A 20105-nucleotide genomic window follows, 5' to 3' on the forward strand; every position below is an offset into this window, starting at 1 on the left:
ATAAAATCAAAAACACAAGCAAGGTCAAAGTAAGAATTTTCTATTTACCATTTATAACTACAGTAGTCAACAAATCAGACCTTTCACCTATGTCCCCTGGTTTTTTTCCAGGCCTAACCAAAATAATCACTTATCCCTCACAAACAGTCTCCCAGAGGTTTTTCTGACATCGGCACCTGTTTTATCTAATTTAGTTCTTTTAAAATTCATAAATCTTGAATATAAATCGAGAACTTGACGATTCCACGTGTTTATCAATGATTTCACTTTCTCATCCGGGTCTTTATGAACCTTGATTTGTGCTCTAGTGCTCAGGAAGAAGAAGAGGCCATCTCCAAAGTGTTCCCACAAAATGTGGGAGCATGAACTGTCTAAACTCTCGTGGTCTGCTGGAACATTCAGAGTTAATTTAATTGGAACTATTGGTTGTAGCGCAGCTCCTGAAAACACCCTGACACACGAGCCCACCTACACCAAATGTTATGCTTAGCACAAAGAAAAGTGTGGGTCTTCTAGAAACCTCCAAACCCAGACTTGGCCATCAGATTACCAGATAAAGAAGTGCGATTTGTCACACCAGAGCAAGTGTCTCCACTGCTCTAGAGTCCAGTGGTGGCGTGCTTTAAACCACTGCATCCGACACGTTGCATCACACTTAGTGATGCATGGCTTGGATGTAGCTGCTCAGCCTTAGAGACCCATTCATGGAAGCTGTCTACGCTCTGTTCTTGAGCTAATCTGGAGGCCACATGAAGTTTGGAGGTCTGCCGCGATCGACAGTGAAAACACAGATAAGGTTAGTAAAGAAGTAAAAAAGACTCCACTTCCTCCGTACATTAAATACGTTTGGAGTGTGTAAAAAAGTTGACGACCATTTTCTACGACTGATTGAATCTGTCCTCACTTGCGCTTTTATCACCTGGTTTGGCAGTCTATCAGCTGCAGGATTAAGCAAATTGTAAGAATTGCTGGCAAAAGTATAGGAGTGACATTACCTAATGTAGAAGAAACTTAAAAAAAAAAAAAAAAGAGTCCTACAAAAGGCAGAACACATAATTCATTCTTCAAATCGCCCACTCCATAGTGAATTCAAGCTACTACCATCGGGGACAAGATTCAGGCATCCTAAATCAAGAACACACATTTGGATAAACTTTTTTACTAGCCAGGTCATCATTAAGACAAAGGTTATTTGTTGTTTAGCCTGTTTTAATTGAGACTTGTACATGGATACTTACTGATTTTATTGTTGCTAAAATTATTATGTGATTGTGTGTGTGGGCATTGTGTACGTTTTCTTGTCCCACCTTGCTGTAAGGAGAATCTCCTTAATGGGACACATTAAAGTGATACTAATAATGACTCTGCAGAAACTTAGTGACCTCTGAAGATTGTGCCCCTCAGCATCTGATGCCCCCGCACCATCAGTCTGCGTGGCCTACCGTTATGTGGCTGAGCTGCTGTCGTTCCTAATCACTTCCACTTTGTTATAATACCACTGACAGCTGACTGGGGAATATTTAGGGGCAAATAAATATAACTGGATTTGTTGTTGAGTTCGCTGAGCTCCTAATGTTTGTAGAAAAACAGTCTATATAGATAGTTCTTGATTTTATACACCTGTGGCCACAGAAGTGATTGGAACACCTGATTTTGATTACTGTATTTTCTGGACTAAATGTCCCACTTTTTTTTCATAGTTTGGCCAATCCTGCAACTTACAGTCAGGTGGGACTAATATACATAGCTCTCAACTCTCACGCATTGACCGTGTGACACACGCATTTCATCAATTGCACACGCTCACACGCATTACTTTGAAAATCTCAATCTTACAATCAAAATCTCACTCTTGAAACTCACGCGTACGGACACTTCGCGTCATGGCGGAACCAATTTGCGGTACAATGGTTTCCGCACGTCCAGTAGTAGAGGGAACACAGCTGCAAGGACCGCCGCCGCGCAAACAAGTTTCCCTCATCCAAAGTGAAACACTTCTGGTAAGTCGTCATGTTTTACTACAAACTGTAACATGAAAGCAAAGTCCGTTTAAAATAGTGACCGTCTTGAATCGACCAACAGCTCCCCCCCCCCCCCGTCGGACCATCTTCAATCGACCAACAGCACCCCCACCCCCCCTCGTCGGACCACAATCTCACTCTCAACTGTCGTCAAAAGTTGAGAGGTATGCTAATATATCAAATTTAAATGGTAATTAGTATTGACCAACATGAACCAACTAGTAAACATTACCGTCTATGGCCACAAGAGGGCTCTAGGCTTATAAAAACTATATGCTGCTCCTGTACCACTTAAACATTCATTGAAAACTTTAACTTATAGAAAAAAAAGACTGAACACATGTTTGTATGTTGTTTCCCTGTTTTAATCTATATTCATGCAGCCGAGTGTTGCATGGTGAAGCTCAAAGGGCCCAGACCGCGACAAAACCCTGTTATTGGGCTGCCAGTGAAGCTAACAACAGCTAGCGCTAGCTTAAACCAGGTACGATATTTTAAATTTTCTCCTCCATAGTTTGAGGTTGGGGGTAATCGGCTCGTAGACACTTACAGCTCTGCAGGATACGCTCACGATCACTCGCAATGGCCGACTGAACTTCAAACATATTTGATTTTCATCAGACCGTACGATTCCTGATCGGGAGATGGTCGTGAGAGGCTAATCGCCCCTCGTTATCCCCTGTATACTAGACGACGCAGGACGCACGATGAAGCTGAGACTCGGCCCGATTCAAAAAATTCTGAATAGGTCTAATTTCAGCCTAAGCTTGACAACTTTCAGCATAACGGCCCGTTACGTTGAAATGCGCTGGATAAAACCTTGCCGGTTGGAGCTGCTGATTTACTCCATTCATCCTCCCAGGTATGTTCCATGTTATTCAGCCGGTTGTGGATGCAGCTGCGTAATTTAATAAGTTGGTTTACCAACTTGGATTATGTGAAATAAATGTCTAATTAAATGTGTAAAGTCCCGTGTGACTTATATACGCTTTTTTTTCTTCTTTATGGCACATTTTTTGACTGATGCGTTTTATATTCCGGAGCAACTTATAGTCCAAAAAAATACTGTATTTGGATATGTGAGCGAATACTTTTGACAATATAGTGTATGTCACGTTAGCTAGCCATAACATAAAACTAATTCCAGTAAATTTGCTCTTTTTTAAATATTTGATCTAATTCAAGTAAGGCTGGGAGAGAACAAAAACATACTAACGGCTTACTCATGCAAGCCTTTTGGATATTTTTTTTTTTTTTACAGCTTTAATAAAGTAGATAGAAAAGAAACATTTCATTTATTGGGATTATTGCATTGAAAAACAATTCTGCAAAGGTAGGCTTTCTATTTTATTAATTATAAATCAGGGTTATTTTACACATTCATAGACAGCCGACAGCAGGAGGAACTGAAGACAAGCAAACTGCTGCTTCTCATTACTGTAAAATTTCCACCATGAAGAGTCAGAGCCTTGTTGATCCTGGCATGGAGCTAACGTGAGGATGAGCAGGGCTACCGACTGCCTTCACAGTAAACGAAGAAGGGCAGTGGTGGGATTCATATCCGTTTCTAGCAGAAAGCGGGATCAAAACTACAGCCGAGCTCTTCAGCCCGGCTACTGCCAGTTTGGGTGGGCAGGAAATCAGCTCAGATCCACAATCTTATGATCCACAGCTGTCTGCCAGTGAAAGGCCTGGAGAGCTAAAGGCAGGACAGATAGTTGAGAGGAAAAAGAAGAAAAAAAAAAACAAAATTTCAGGGTATCCAACTTGTGAGGACGTGGTGCAGCAGAGAAACTGGGAGAAGCTGTGGCTGAATTTCAGGAGGAGAGGAGAAACGAGGCAAATGGCAGTCAAGATAAATGATGCCAGAGCACAGAAAAGGTTACTGTACGATATTATGAATCATGACATCAATGTGTATGACCAAGTAGATTTAGCAGAAAACTGCGCCAAAATAAATAATAATTTTTGCCCAGGTGAGCCTCTGGGAACGGCAGACTACGGAGATCACATTTCGGAAACTGCCTGGAAGTAATCTAGCAACTGCCGTCCCGGCTCGCCTTGGCCAGGAAAGAAGCCGATACCCTGGGTCCGACGCCATGGAGGTGCTGCGCTAACAGGTCTCACCATCTCGCGTTTATGAGTGAGCGAAGCCAGGGCGACACCCTGTGACATATGGCGCAAGTCTTCATAAAGGGACAGGGGCTGCGGCTCCAACGGTAAACAAGATGAATATCTCTCCAATGTCAATACGATTTACACGGCCGACGCACGGCCACCTGTCTTCCAAACAAATAAGGCCCGAGATTTATGACCTCCTCCTGGTCGCTCCCTTCCGTCCTCCGACGTGATGCCACATATGTGGAAAAGCACAAAATACACCCACAGAAATAAAGACCAGTGGGTTACATAAGAAATACAAAGTCTTGCGTGTTTATTCCAAAGACATCCCCCACACCGAGGCCACAGGGTAAAGGAATCGCTCTGTCCTGTCAAGTTGGGAGGTGGTTTACTTTTCTTTCTTTCTCTCTTTCTCTTTTTTTTAGCAGAGGGAAAAGGGACTATGAACGGTAGAAAGTCAATTTCAAGGTGAATCTGTAGACATGACACAGCAGAGAGTCTAACATCTGCAGCATAACCCAATAATTCATCTCTCACATCAGCATTCATGGCAAGTTCTTGCCTGAAAACAACAAAAAGAACCAAGGACTTAAGAGGGACTGAGGACAGACTGGAAAAGCTGGAGAGATGTATGCAGAACTGTGACACTAGTGCTGTATTTTTTTTTATTTAGTGCAACAGATTAGGACAGGTTATTAACCAACTTTAGTTTGTGCATAGTTCTGATAATTTTCAAATCATTTGATCCTATACTAGTTAATGGATTACGACAATTGCATTTTTTTTTAGCTGATCTATGGATACGTGGGGACGCTTGACCAGCTAGTTTTTCCAAAAGTCTGTTTTGAAAATAAGACACAGCATTCAAAGCTGTATATTCACCCGTGCCAGTCTTCCATCAGGCAAACGTTTCAGGAACACAAAATCCAAAACTAACAGATTAAAAAACAGAATCATCGCAAAAGCTGTGAGGGCTATCGCCCCCTGCTGGGAAGACTGAGTCTATTACTCACCAAAATAACACTACTGCGTTAGAATGGGCATATTTGCACACTAACTTATCAGGAACCTTTCATTGCACAGTTCTTTAGATGAAGGTTTAAGAATATTGCACAAAATTTACCGCAGGCATGAATGTATTATCAAAGAAGCTTTGAGTGAGTAATTCATGCAACAACATAGTAAATCATATTGTTTAAAGTCTGTCTGTTGTGTCTACCTGTATATATTGGTTGTGTGCATCCTGAGCCAGTGTCTGACTCAAAAAAAGATTCATCAGAGTGACATGCGGTGACAATAAAAGATTCTTGATTCTTAATTTGTACATTAACAAATCTGAGTTTTCTTTGATCTTTTTAGTTTCACATTCACAATGACAGTAACGGCAAATTTGAGACTGTACTGGCCGCCGCAGGATCCACTTTATCTAATGTGACCTGCCCAGCGTGCTCAGCTATCCTTTAGACCACAGGTGTCAAAGTCCAGTCCTCAAGGGCCGGTGTCCTGCAACTTTTAGATGTGTCCCTGGTCCGACACACCTGAGTCAAATAATCAGGTAATTCAGGACTCTGAAGAACCTGACTGCATACTGAGGAGCTAATTGTGCCATTTGATTCAGGTGTGTGGGACCAGGGAAACCTCTAAAAGTTTCAGGACACCGGCCCTCGAGGACCGGAGCTTGACACCCCTGCTTTAGACAGTCCTCTGTGTAGAAAAAAAAAAAAAGTTTCACACAGTGCAGCTAAAACGTTTGGTTATCTAACATAACCCCAGTTCTTAGAATAATATGAGCGAGGTGTCTCGCTATGGGATGCAGCCTCCTGCAGCCCTGATAGAACCATTTATCTCAATCTGCCAATCCTGATTGGCCGGTGAAAGTGCTCGTCTTACGCCACGCCCAGTAGCCCCGACTACTAAAGCGTGCGCAGATCACGTCACTTCAATTCAACAAGCAAACCTCTTCTCACCGCCCAGCAAGAAGGGTTGTCTGGCGAGACACCTCGCTCATATTATTCTAAGAACTGGGGTTATGTTAGATAACCAAACGTTCTTTTTCATAATATTCACTCGGTGTCTCGCTATGGGATATGGTAGCTCCCGTATTGCCAGACAGCTTATCGAACAAGAACCGGCCGTATGGGGAAGGTCCATAAGTTCCGTTATGACTTCAGGACCGCACTGGCCACGCACGGTCTGGACACGTCAAGCATGTAGAACCGCACAAAAGTCAGAGGCGAGGACCAACTCGCTGCCGAACAAATGTCCTGAACGGACACTCCCCTGAATAAAGCCCAGGACGCGGCCATCCCGCGGGTAGAGTGTGCACGTAAACCCGCCGGGGGCTGCAGACCCCTGCTTTCATACGCCAAAGCTATAGCCTCTACCACCCAGTGGGCGAGGCGCTGCTTTGTGATTGGCTGTCCCTTACGGGGCTCCGCCCAGGAGACAAAGAGCTGATCACTCCTCCTGATGTTCTGTGTCCTGTCCATATAAGAGCGTACGGCCCGAACAGGGCACAACATGTGCGCTCGCTGTTCACCGGGGGAAGCGGAGAACGCCGCCAGCTCGATCGGTGAACAAGAACCAACTACTTTAGGAACAAAAGCTGGGTTGGGTTTCAGAACCATACGCGTGTACCCCGGGTCGAACCGAGTACATGCGGGGTTCACAGAGAGCGCATGAATGTCGCTGACTCGTTTCGCAGAGGCCAGAGCCAGTAACAGCACTGTCTTAAGAGACAGATGTTTAAGACTGGTCCCCAACAATGGCTCAAAAGGGGGCCCTTTGAGCCCTTCCAGAACCACCATCAAATCCCACGGGGGCAGCAAAGGTTTGGAGACAGGGAGAAGCCTGCGCGCGCCCTTCATAAACCGGCACACCAAAGGGTGTTGGCTCGCCGTTTTGTCCCCAAATCCTAAATGGCACGCCGCTATAGCAGCCAGATAGACCTTAACCGTGGAAAAGGCTTTTCCTTTATCAATCAGTTCCTGTAAAAACGACAGAATCGCTGGTACAGAACACTGAAAAGGAACGTAGTCCCGTTCAAGACACCACCGCTCAAACAGTCCCCACTTGGAGCCATATAGAGTCCTAGTGGAGGGAGCCCTGGCATTTTGGATAGTATTAACTACACTCTGAGGGAGCCCAGCAGTGGTCAAATTGAGCCACTCACGGGCTCAATTTGACCTGGACGCGAACAGATCAATTTGACCTGGACGCGAACAGATCTATCTGGGCGCGGCCATAGTGCGCCCATATCTGCTCCACGACTTGCGGGTGCAGCGTCCATTCTCCGTACATTGGCGCACCCCTGGACAGCAGGTCCGCACCTGTGTTTAAATCTCCCGGGACGTGCGTCGCCCTCAGGGAGAGAAAGTGGGCACTGCTCCAGAGGATCAGTTCGCGTGCCCGATCGTGCAACATACGAGAGCGCAAGCCTCCCTGGCGGTTGATATACGCCACTGTTGTCGTGTTGTCTGTCCTCACCAGGACATGGTGACCTGAGAGGAATGGGAGGAAGTGTCTCAGGGAAAGAAACACAGCTGAAAGTTCGAGGAAGTTTATGTGCAGGCGCTGGAGAGCTCGGCTCCAGCGACCCCTCACAGACCTGCCCTCGTGAATGCCGCCCCAGCCCGTATAGGCTGGCATCCGTGGTCACAACCTTCCTGGATGAGACGGTGCCCATGGGCACCCCTTGGGTCAGGAAGGACGGGGCTCGCCAACAGCGCAGAGCTGTTACACAGTCCGCTGTGACCGTTATCCGCCGTGCGCCATGACGCACGGGGTCCATTCGGAGCGAAGCGACCCAGCGCTGAAAGTCCCGCATTTGAGGACGGCCGAGGCGAATCACGAGGATGGCTGAGGCCATCAGACCCAGCAACCGAAGGCACAGTCTGAACTGGACGGATCTGTGCCGACGGAAGTGTGCAAGGCAAGCTCTGAAAGTCGTCACCCTCTCCTCTGATAGGCGAGCTGTGAACGGCACAGAGCGCAGGGATAGCCCCAGAAAGCATATCTCCTGCATCGGAGATAGGTGGCTCTTTTCCATATTTATCACAAAACCAAAATCCATCAGGTGTGCTGTGACAATATGTGTGTGAACCCTGGCTTCCTGTTCTGACTGCGCTAACAGGAGCCAGTCGTCCAAATACGTGGCCAGACGTATCCCACGGCGTCTGAGCGGGGCTACCGCGGCCTCTGTGCACCGTATGAAAACCCTCGGGCTGAGAGACAGGCCGAATGGTAGAACACGGTATTCGTAACACACCCCTTGAAAGGCAAATCGGAGATATTGTCTGTGAGGGGGGTAAATGGGAATGTGGAAATACGCATCTTTCAGATCCACGGACAAAAACCAGTCGTTCGGTCTTACTAGACGCAGCAGTGCTGTGTGTGTCAGCATCCTGAACTTGTATTTCCGCAGGAATTTGTTCAGGGCTCTCAGGTCCAGAATAGGGCGGATTCCCCTCCCCCCCCCCCGTTTGGGGACGAGGAAGTATCTGGAGTAAAACCCTGACAGACTCTGTTCGGGAGATACGACAGAAACCGCTCGTTTGTCTATCAGAGAGAGGATCTCCTCCTGTAAGACTCGAGCTGATTCTCCCTGTGCATGTGAGTGTACTACGCCGGAGAAACGGGGAGGGACAGTGGCGAATTGAAGCATGTATCTCCGGGAAATTGTGCGTAATACCCACGGTGGGGCCGCTGCTGCTTTCCAGCTTTCCCATTTGAGAGAAAGAGCAGGAGCATACTGCGGCTTTTGCTCCGCGCCCCCCTGTGGTAGAGCCGGGAAATGATCCTCGGGTACCACCGCAGGTGTGACGGGGCGCTCTGCTCTGCTCCGCGGGGATGGCGACGCCCATCCCGGTAGCAGGGCTGCAGGGGGCTGAATGGCCACCCTGCTTATGGAGAGAGCATTGTTTGTTTTGGCTTTTTTTATTATCTGCACCCTCGGCTCGTGGCCTGGTTGTGACAGATTTATTGTTTTTATTTTCACACCGTTCAACCTTCGAACGTGTGTGTATGTGTGTGCTTGTGGACATTCTGCTCGGGGCGCAACAGCGCAACTCTCCGAGGCGATGTCCCTCTCCTCGCGGACCGGCTCTGGAACGGGCAGCGGTGGCACGGGGCGCGCACGAACAAGCCAAAACGGTGGGCCTGCGCAACGGGGAACTGCAGGCTGCACCAACTGAGGAACGGGCGGCTGTCAGGCCGCTCTCTTTTTCTTCATCGCCCGGGGGACCGAGGTCGCGGCGGCTGTGGGCAGCGGCGGCGCAGCGGTCGGGGAGGCGGGTTTCCCATGCCAGCCGGCTCCGCGCTCCTTCCTCATCGGGAGGGGCTGGCCAGGTGGTGGTGGCCGTCTCGGTATTTTAAAACGCGGCGGCTGGGAGGCAGCTTGCACAAAGGTTTTGCGCTGCACCGGAGGTGAAGGCGCTGGGGCTTTCCGAGGGAGACAAAGCTTGAGGGCCTCGTTGTCCTTCTTTTTTGCCTCGCATCTCTGCTGCATTGTGGCCAATGCGGAGCCGAAGATGCCTTCAGGGACGATTGGCATATCCAGGATGTCATCCCGCTCCCTGTCGGTCAGGTTAGCGAGACTGAGCCATCTCGCTCGCTCCTGGACGACGAGGGTTGCCATCACTTTTCCCGTGGCCTGGACCGAGACACGTTGGATGCGGAGAGACAAATCGGCGATGACCGCCATTTCCTCCCACGCATCCGGGTCTTGCTCCTCAGCGGACGCGCCAAACAACTCCGCTTGGTAGGCGGTGAGGATGGAGAGGGCGTTGAGGGCTCTGGCCGAGAGGGCAGCTGCTTTGTACGCCCTTTCGGTCAGCGCAGACTGAAAACGCTCGGGCTTAGCTGGCAGCGTCGGGCGCCTGGGGGAAGCCGCGGACAGCTGGCTCACGCTGCCTGGGCAGAGAATCGCAGCTACCAGGACTTCCACCGGAGGCATGGAGAAGAAGCCATGGGCGTCCATCGCCTCGCAATCGAGGGATGCCGCGCCCGCAATGGGGCTCCTGTTGCTGTACGGGCAGCTAGTCCATGTTTTGGAGAGCTCAGTCAGCAACTCGGGGAAGACAGGAAGAAGCTGCTTCATCGCATTTCGCGCCAAGGGAAGCCGTTTGCCTTCATAGCGGGACCGGGTGGGCTCCGCTATTGCAATCGGCCAGGGGATCTCCAGTTTCTCTGCCGCGCGTTTGCACACGTCGAGCAGGTCCACATGGAGGGAGGGAGCTGGTGAGCTCGCTCCCCTGTCTTCCCTGGTGGAAGGGCTCGGCAGCTTCGGCTTTTCAGTCTGGACTGGCGCCATGAAGATGTCATCCTCTTCCTCGTCCTCTGATATGAGGAACAAGGCGTCGTCATCCTCCTCCATGGGGCTAACATCCAGCACGTCTTCCTCGGGAAACGGGGGGGCACGGAGCTGCTTGCACTGGGCACTCCAGTCGTAGCCAGTCTCCGGGGCTTCCCCAGCCATGACCTCGTCCTCCTCCGCGGTGGTGGGGAGGAATGGGTCACGGTCCGAGATGCTAACCTGGCGGGCTAGTCTTCGTCTGAGGCTCTTGACCGTGAACACTTTGCAGTGCCCACAGGACCCGGGAACTTCGAGGGCTGACCTGGCGTGGTCGACCCCCAGACAGGTACTGCACACCGGGTGGGTGTCCTTCCCCGAAATTTTGTTCCTGCAACCACAAAGACGGTAGTCTCCTCTGGTGTGAGGGTTTTTGACGGTTGCCATTTTCCGACGAGCTGGAGTGCTGGTAGGGAAAGGGATCGTGGCTAGCTGGTGTGCTAGCGTGGTGGGGTCAAGAAATTCGCTGGTGTGCCAAATGCTCGACCGACTCGAGCGTCCGCGGAGGGGAGCCGAGAGGGATTCCGCCGTGGAGTGAACGGAAAAAAACGATACCGGTCCGGTCTGGAGTGAGCGGACAAGGCAGAAATCGAAGCACAGTGCTAGCGTCCGGCGACGGAAGCTAGCAAGGTCCATCTATGGGCAGTTAAGCTAGCAAAAGGCTCCGACGTGAGATAAGCTCTGAGGTGAGAAGAGGTTTTGAATTGAAGTGACGTGATCTGCGCACGCTTTAGTAGTCGGGGCTACTGGGCGTGGCGTAAGACGAGCACTTTCACCGGCCAATCAGGATTGGCAGATTGAGATAAATGCTTCTATCAGGGCTGCAGGAGGCTGCATCCCATAGCGAGACACCGAGTGAATATTATGAAAAAGAACACTTATTACGTTTTACTACCTTCAAAGCAAAGCGCTTAGATTAGGAACCAGGACAACAAACTCATTTGTGAGTTTTGTCAACACTGTACAGGCTGGAACTGGGCTGAAAAATGTTGCATCATCAACGAGTTATGTCAAAACATGATCTTGTCGCCCTAGCACTTCAGCCAGCTGCTCCAAATAAAAAAAAAAAAAAAAAAAGCATTTTGAGCAAGACCTGAGTTTGTTGACAAACTGTAGCCAAGTTTTAATGAATTCTTGCAGGAAAACACCCAGAAGTCAAAGTAGAGTAAACTTGGGAGGTAAAGCACTGAGGAAATTTGGTTAGTAGGGTAAATTTAATGCAATTAAGAGGCTTTATTGAGCCACACATTAAAGGTAAAAACCAGTGGGTCCTTCCTTACCCCATCCCCCCAGAGAAATTGAGTTTTCAGCCTGTTACAGCCTTGTTATCTGCAAGCAATCTCCACCCAGCAGTTTGTAAAATCAAAGCAAGGCTGTTTACCAAAGACATCTAGGATCAGTGAATATTTCTGGCCTTGTAATAGAGGTGGGCCAAGCAGAGATCTCCCCCTCACATGTGCATAACAAGAGTGCAAAGTCAGCATTTTTAACACAACGTTATGATACCGTCTGCTTGTGTCGTTCACTGCGAGCTGAAACTCAGTTCAAACATCGCTACCAGTCTCTACTGCACAAGTGCACTACTGTGTTTATTCCTCCCTAAACTTACCAAAGCTCAGGTTTACCGCAAGGTAAGCTACTAAAACTGTTTTTTTTTTTTTTGCTGTTCCATTGTTTCTCAGGATTATCTTACACACAAAACTCCACCAAAAATCAACGTACAGGGACAATCTAACACAATTTTACCAAATACTGTTTTCATAGCAGCTTTAAAATAAAAAAAAACAAAAAAAAACAAAAAGGTGATTTCTGGTTGATGAGAAGCCATATTGTGTGCAGCCCCTGTTAAAAAAATACCCAAACATATTTCTTTGGCTGCACCCTTGAGCTCTGTTCATCTCACATTTTTACATTTCTTTTAACACCATCCCTTTACAGAGTTAATTTAGAGCCACTTTATTCAAATACAGTCTGCAAAATATTCCAGAGAAATCGCGTGAGCAGTAAAGGGAAGCACATACTTAGAGTTGCTGCCTGAGCTGAGGTTTGCGGTGAGAGTTGGATGATCTGGCTTCTCTGCAGGCACCTCAGAGTTGGAGGCCGAGGACGACTGGGACGACACGGACTCGTTGCTGCCCCTAGACGTCTCGTCTGCAGACAGGGTGGGATAATCTCCCCCGGCTGAAACACAGAAACCAGCAAGAAGAATGAATTATCTTCATTTAAAATCAACAAATGTGTTAGCATATCTTCATTGTGTGTATTCCACATGGACTCAGCCTATGTGGCTCACTGTTAAAAGCTTATTTGATAAAGCAGCTGAATAATTCATCAGCGCAAAGCTAACAGCGTATCTCCAGGGGTCTTTATAAACCGATCCTTTGTAAGACAACCAAGTTCATTGTGTTCCTGGTAAATACCGTCAAAGATGGGAACTCGAGCCACACTTAGGGAAACAAACTTCCTCTTTCCAATTTATTATTAAATAACTGGAAATATTACAATACTATATTAATAAAGGACAATAATAATAATAATAATAATAATAATAATAATAATAATGAATAAAGTACAAAGGGACTAAATAAAAAAACAATTCACTACGCTATGAAAAAAAATAAAGTATATATACTATCAATACTACATGATGAAACTTAAAGAGACAAACACCCCATTTCTGACCATAAACTTAAACACAGGCATTTATAAAATTCACATCTTTGACACTGGATAAAAATGTGACTTGACTAAAAGCCATAAACCAATAAGAACGGTGAAGATTTCTCTTTTAAACAGATGGAATTGAGTTAATTTCCGTAAACTGTGCTTTTATGTCATGTCACGCAAAGGATTATGGGATTCCTTATAGCTCCTTAGCGCCCCTAAGGGACCTCATGAGGTTCCTAGGCTAAACTAGCCGTGAGAGGAAGCATACAAGCTCCTTTCCCTACCTCCTTCTCTCGTCACAGCAATTTTTGGACAGCACTAATTATGGCGACCGCTGACACACTTCTGCTTTGGTTGAAGAGCCCTAACCCAAAAGACGTTTTCCGATGCAGCCCAGGCCACGTGGATCTCCTCCAAATTCATGGATGGGTCCAAACTCTTCCCCTTTCACTCAATTTCCCCGCGTTAAAACAGAACCAATTTCTTTTTACAGAAAAAATAAAAATCATTACATCACTTATGGAGCTAATCTGCCATTCATATCTCTAACAAGGAATGTATGCCTGGATCAGTGGTTCTGTGTCTCTTTCTGTGTCTCTGCTCTGTCTTCTCTAAGCCCCAGTGGGTCGAGGCAGATGACCGTTCACACTGAGCCTGGTTCTGGTTCTGCTGGAGGTTTCTTTCTGTCAAAGGGGAGTTTTCCTCTCCACTGTCGCTATGTGCATGCTTGGTATGAGGGATTGCTGTAACGTCAAGAACAAGGCAGACGACTGTTAACCGTAGCTACACGCTCGTTCAGGAGGGAATGCTGCTTGTCAACGACTCAATTCAATCTGCTGGGTTTCCTTAGACGGGAAACTTTTTGACCAATCTGTCTGGAGGATTAGATAGAATTGAGTTTGTAAAGTGCCTTGAGACGACGCGTGTTGTAAATTGGTGTTATATATTATAAATAAAATTTAATTTAATAAATAATCACATGCAATTTTCAAATTTGAGAAACAGATATTATTTATTATTTATCTCAAGATAAAACATTACAATAGAGTAGATACTACTACTTAATATGTATCAATCTGTTTAATGAATCTATAGATTAGGAGACTCATTTATTCAACTGGATGACTTAAAGAAATTAAGTTTGCAGTTCTATTCCAATTTATTACACATCTATGTAATGCAGCAGCCAGTAAGTCTTAGTCTCTTCTGGTGCAAAAAGGTCAAATTTATAAATTTATTTATTTATGGTATGATTTTATGAGTGTTATTTGACTTGGTGATTTTTTTTCGTTTGTTTTATTTGTGAATATAAAACTTCATTACACATTTAAAATTTTGCACCCGTTTCCTTTATGATTATTCAGAAAAGTTTCACTCAGCAGTAGCCATTATGTAGCTCAAACTTCAACAAATACACACTATATAAAATAAATGCACTGCCCCTCAACATAGTTGCAGGTCGACTCGAACAAGAAGCCGTCTGCATAAATCACTCTTCAGCCTTTCCCGCTTCAATACCCTTAAATTTGATTTGGTCCTCATTAAGCTGGGCCCACAGAAAAAACACAAAGGTTAAAAAAAAGGATTACGCCTTCCATCTCCTGATATCAAAATAAGCCCCGCTAAAGCTGGTGCAAAGAAGACAAACAGAGGCAATCTGGTAAGCAGATTTAGACTCCTTTGGTGTTGTAAGGGGGGGGGGGGGGGGGGGGATTTCGACTGACCGTGGATCAGAAATGTCGGGAGCTAGATTTAGGGTCAGCAGGTCAGGTGATCTGCTGCTTCTTATAGAGTTCTGTTTCAATAAACCTGAGGGGAAAACTTTGGTGCACAAGGGTACATAAAGGCCACAGATGCAATTATGTCTACATGGTTTTACAGACAGGAGGTGGCAGAGTTTAGTGTGTCGTGTGCAGACAGTATTTTATTTGTAGTAGGCATTAGGTAAAAGACGAATAAGTGACTGTAGAACTTAGAGGCAAATGCAAAAAGCTGCCAGCTCCGATTAATGTGATTTTACAGTAAAATGCTCTTTTTCTGTTTTTTCCCCATGACCGTTTCAATTATTAACTTTTATTTTTTTTAAAAACTTACAGGAGGTGCTGAAAAACATTTGTAACATTTAAAAAAAAAAAAAAACAGTGTCAGATGCATAGAAGAAAAAAAACATAATATGAACAATTATAACTTAATAGGTACAGAGATGGTGAAAATAACATTGCCCATTGAAGTCTAGGCTTTGGGGTATAAACGGGTTTTTAACGTGTTACCATTTAAATCTAAACTCAAACTGTATAAAACACAGCAGATTCAATATCTTTATTGTTCAATAAATGAGAACTAAGGCAAAAAATAACCCTTGCTGTAGAGTTTCAAAGGAAACACCAGTCAGATGTTATAAGCTGACGGATGATCAGCAGGTGAGAGCAGCTCTGTGCAAGCAGGCCTCCTGGTGGTCTGGAGCAAGTTGGTATATACAAGGTGCAAAGATGTTAGCAAAGATCAAAGAGAACAAACTGTTGGTACCCATTAGTTAGGAGAGGCTTATAAGGGCATTCATAAGAATAGGAAGTCAGAGTCAACAGGTCAGAACTGACCAGCCTCAGCATGTCACGGTTCAATAACAGAACAATTAGAAAAAAAAGTGTTGTTGGGAAGACTGTGAAAAAGTAGTTTCTTCTGTTTTTGCTCTTTTGCTGATATAATAATTTGTTTCCGATCAAACACGCTTTATCCTTATCAAACAAAGCTCGAGTAAATACAAAATGCAAGTTCTGGGTGATTTAATTCATTTATTCAAAAAAAAAAAGGTAAAAAACAAAGCAACTGGACTTGTTTTCCGTTGTTGAAGACGTTTCACTTCCTCTCCAGGAAGCTTTCTCAATTCAAAAAGTCTGGAGTAATATGGAGTAACAAGCTTTATACAATTGGCAAACAAAGGCAATGGCTTAGATAACATGCAAATTCAACCGAAACAGGTCCACCCCTTAGTAATGGGCGGTCGTTAAAGCCATTAAGCCAGCAGATTGGACCGAAACTGGTCCACTCCTCTGTAACGAGGAGTCGTCAGGGTCGTTATTGGCTTGGCTCAAAGGAACAATGTTTTGATCACCCGATTGAGGGTGAGAGTTAAGGTGATGATTGGCCGGAATTAATCCTATAGCTGTATTGTAAGTTTTTGAGAGTTGAAACCTAAGGCCTCCTCGTGGTTTGGTTTGCTTAATTCATTTAAGCAAACCAACTTGACTGCCTGTGAAAAAGTGGCCCCAACTGAGTCATTGCCAGGGCGATAATCCCAGAAACGGCAGCCTATCCACAGCAGTGTGGTTTGCAAAGAACAGCAGTGAGGTGCTACAGCAAGTCTAAGTCCAGACCGCTGCCTTCTTGAATGCTTAAAAGAGCTCAGAAGAGTTCCTGCTTTGAGATTCTCTGACACATTTTCATGCTTTTAATAGTCAGAGGACAACAGACTGACTTGCTGCATATTGTATCCCATCCACTAACAGGTGCCATGATGAAGAGATAATTACAATTATTTACTTACCCAGTCATAATGTTATGCCTAATAGGTGACTGGTGAATTCTGCATGCAAGCATGCCACTTTATGCTAAAACAGTGCTTCATAATCTCTTCACTCGCACGCGATATCCAACCGGGGAAGTATTACTCATTTGTTGCTTCCTATTTCTCTTGCCGTCTGCAGCTGGATAAATATGATGTGATCTCTGCGGGGATTTTCACGACCTCTCTAACAAACCAGGAAACGTCAAAAAAAAAAAAAAAAAAAGTTACAGATGGAACCTCAGAAATCTCTCACCGTTCTGAATGTCAAGGACTTGTGGATTGTAGACGGCTAGGGGCCGATTCTGACGGCTGGCTTTCTTGGACTGCCTGGTGGGAGCAGACAGCGACGGGCCAGCGGGTGACAGAGGGCCGGAGTTGGGAGAATCTGTAAAGATCTGAACGCACAAGTGAGTGAGTCTCTAACCAAGCAACTTTGCACAGACCAGAAACTATTAGTAGCAGTACATCCTCAAATGACCTCACAAGTTTGAAAACTCTGTCTTTCTGTTGTGGTAGATAGGGGGGAGGGAGATAAAGTATTTTCAGCTGCAGCATTTGCTCTCAGAGAAAGTTGCACAGCACACTGACTGGACGGAAGAAATAAATAAATATAAAATGCTGCTCCTAGAAAGATTTCATTTCTGTCAAACAACAAGAGCAGCTCCGCGCGGATCATAAATCACACCCTATTCAAAAAAAAAAAAATCTGGGTCTAAGTTAAGGTGACTTCTCCCCTCAGAGAAACCCTGACCCACTCTGTGGAAGCGCGAGAAATAAAATAAACAGGCTTTTGGACTTGAGAAGGTTTGGCCAAGCGGTGCAGCCTGTTTACACTGGACCATGTTTACATACGAGCTTTAGATGTGGAGTTGAAAGAGAATTGGGCTACAGAGGAGGGGAAGTCTCAGCAGAGCCTCGGAAAGGATCACAGACGAAGGGGGGGTGGGGGGTGGGGGGGGTGTAGAGGGAAGGGAAGGGGGGGGGGGGAGAAAGTGGCAGAGAAAGAGAGCCGGAGTGTGAACGGGAGAGACGCAGAGGAGGGGGGAGCATTAGAGAGAAAGTTTGTAGAAGAGAGGCAGATAGAAAAAAAAAAAAAAGGGAGAAATCTGATATGGCTGAGAGTTTCTGCTGCTTCGCTCTGCAGATGGAGGTGAATGTAAAACAGAGTCTAGTGTTGGTATCTGGGGGTATCAACAGTCTGGAGTGGGACTCAGCTGTGAGGAAAGTTAATGCCTGTCTGTCTGTCTGCTCAGCTTTTCCCCACTGCTCTAACATGCTGTACTTTCCAAAATGCTCTAGCTGCATTCTAACACTACATCTTTTATCACCAGGTCGGTGTTGGGCACACTGGGTAGATTCAGAGAGTCTAGCTGTATACATATGCAGGGCTGCTGCTCTTGCTTTTAGCGCGCTTAGACATTTCTGCTGGTTTTCAGATGCCTTCTGTGGTGCTCAGACAAGTTCTGATTTGTGAGCTTGGGTAGGAATATTATTCACAAAACATACAATCTTCAATTTAATGAAACTGGAAAGAGAGGAAAAGAAAAAAAAAAAACTTTGCAAAGCTCCTGGTCTCATCTGATTGAGTGCAGGGTACACTGCTGCTCCAAACAGATTAGAAACCTAATCTCAGAACCTTTTCTGCTTAGACACAGAGAATTATCTTCTGTTGATGACCGACACAGATTAATGGCTTTCTTAGGGAGATCACATAAGGCCACAAACGACAGTTTCTTTAAACTAAATTATATCTACAATTATTACATTCAAACAGCTCAAGAACTTCCAGATTACAGGAAAGTGTGCACAATAATCTGATTATTAATCAAACCACCCCACTAACAGAATACTGGGTGTACAAGACAAGTTGGAGCACTTAGGGCTCCCCCTATTGGCCAGATTGAAAGGTTACTTGAACTGGTACCTTTTGTAACCAATCAAGACCAGTAACCACCTGTACCAGGTGTTTTACTGCCTGGGAATCTTCATATCAATCATTATTTGCACAGAAACACATTTATAAAAATAAAATCAAACCAGGATGTAAAATATTTGCCATGCTTCATGTTCACAGCTTGACCATCTCTTCAAATGAAGGTCTACTTGCTTGAGATATATATATATATATATATATATATATATATATATATATATATATATATATATATATATATATATATATATATATATATATATATATAAAATCAATTATGCTAACAAAAAACAGGGCATCACCAATAACCTAACAAAGACCTTTTGTTATAGCTTTTCTTTAAAGTGTTTCTCCTTGCCACCAGGAACAGCTAAAATCAAAATATTACATGATAAAAATAAAACAAGACTTGCACATTTTTTTGCTTTGCTTGCACTTCTAATATCCTCCAGTATCAAGTAAATTATATGTCACCAAAGGTGGTAAACATAGCCGCCTCGTGCAGCTTTCTGTCACCTGATATTTCCGCAAATTTTTCATTCATCTTCATAGGACACAGTGCCTTCAGTAAAAATAGCTCTTGATGCCAAGTGGAAACACAATTATGGAGAAGGTTTTACCCTGCCAGAATGAATCAAAGTCAACTCGCTTCTCACAGTATAGTTATTTGATCCCCTTCCTTTCTAAAGCTTCCACGTGAGAAGCAGCAAGAGACGGGTGGTGACTGGAGCAGGTAGATTTTCAGCTTGATTGGCACCAAGTGGTAAGAGCATAGATGGGTTTGAAATAAATTAAAATACAAATAATCTGATTTTTTTCTGCTCAGTGAACACTCCCTGACTTTGCACTACTAAAAACAATATTTTGAGCATTAGTGAGAGGTTTAAGATGAAGTTAAAGGATGCATCAGATGTTAAAACACCTTTTCAGCAGGAGGGATGAATGCAGTACGCCAAGTTGGTCTGAATCATATTTTAGATTTTCATACCCCTGTCTGTCATTGAACAGCAGCTTTTTGGGCATTTTTGCACTGAGGCGGGGTCAACATACTTTAGGAATACACACAAAGACTGCTTCAGTAATGCCAGCCACTAGCTACCTTGATCACAATAAGATGCTGAACTCAATCTTTTTATTTTTGCTTCACAGGGGACGTATTGTGTAAAATTCTAAATTTTTATAGCCCTTAAATACATTTTGTGTACTTGGTGATTTTAGGAATGCAGAAATGTTTTATTCTAGTCTGTCGACCTGCTGCACAGTTATTCTTATATTCTGTTTGGTACATATTTTTCAAGCCGTTCACTCTTCTCTCTTACGTTTTTTGTTTGTTTTTTTACAAATATGTCACAGCATTTCCTGCGGAGCTGCTAAATAATAATAATAAAAAAACACGTCATGGACCTCCAGCTTAGCAATTTCGTGCATCCGGCATTTTTATTCCTCTGA

General features: G+C 45.1%; 1 protein-coding gene across 3 annotated transcripts in view; it reads right to left on the reverse strand.

Annotated features, from left to right (window-relative positions):
* Nucleotides 1-20105, reverse strand: part of arhgap10 (Rho GTPase activating protein 10) — a 113950-nt gene that overhangs the window by 42714 nt on the left and 51131 nt on the right. For 2 of the 3 annotated variants that reach the window (XM_036137535.1, XM_012862900.3), the window contains exons 19-20: nucleotides 16977-17118; nucleotides 12513-12672 (exon numbers count right to left, since the gene is read on the reverse strand). In XM_036137535.1, the coding sequence (XP_035993428.1) occupies nucleotides 12513-12672; nucleotides 16977-17118 (302 nt within the window). Of the gene's footprint in view, nucleotides 1-3509; nucleotides 3721-12512; nucleotides 12673-16976; nucleotides 17119-20105 lie in introns of those variants that run through there. The other variant, XM_012862901.3, reaches the window with a different exon arrangement.

The sequence above is a fragment of the Fundulus heteroclitus genome, chromosome 5 (assembly GCF_011125445.2).
Source record: "Fundulus heteroclitus isolate FHET01 chromosome 5, MU-UCD_Fhet_4.1, whole genome shotgun sequence".
Classification (NCBI taxonomy): domain Eukaryota; kingdom Metazoa; phylum Chordata; class Actinopteri; order Cyprinodontiformes; family Fundulidae; genus Fundulus; species Fundulus heteroclitus.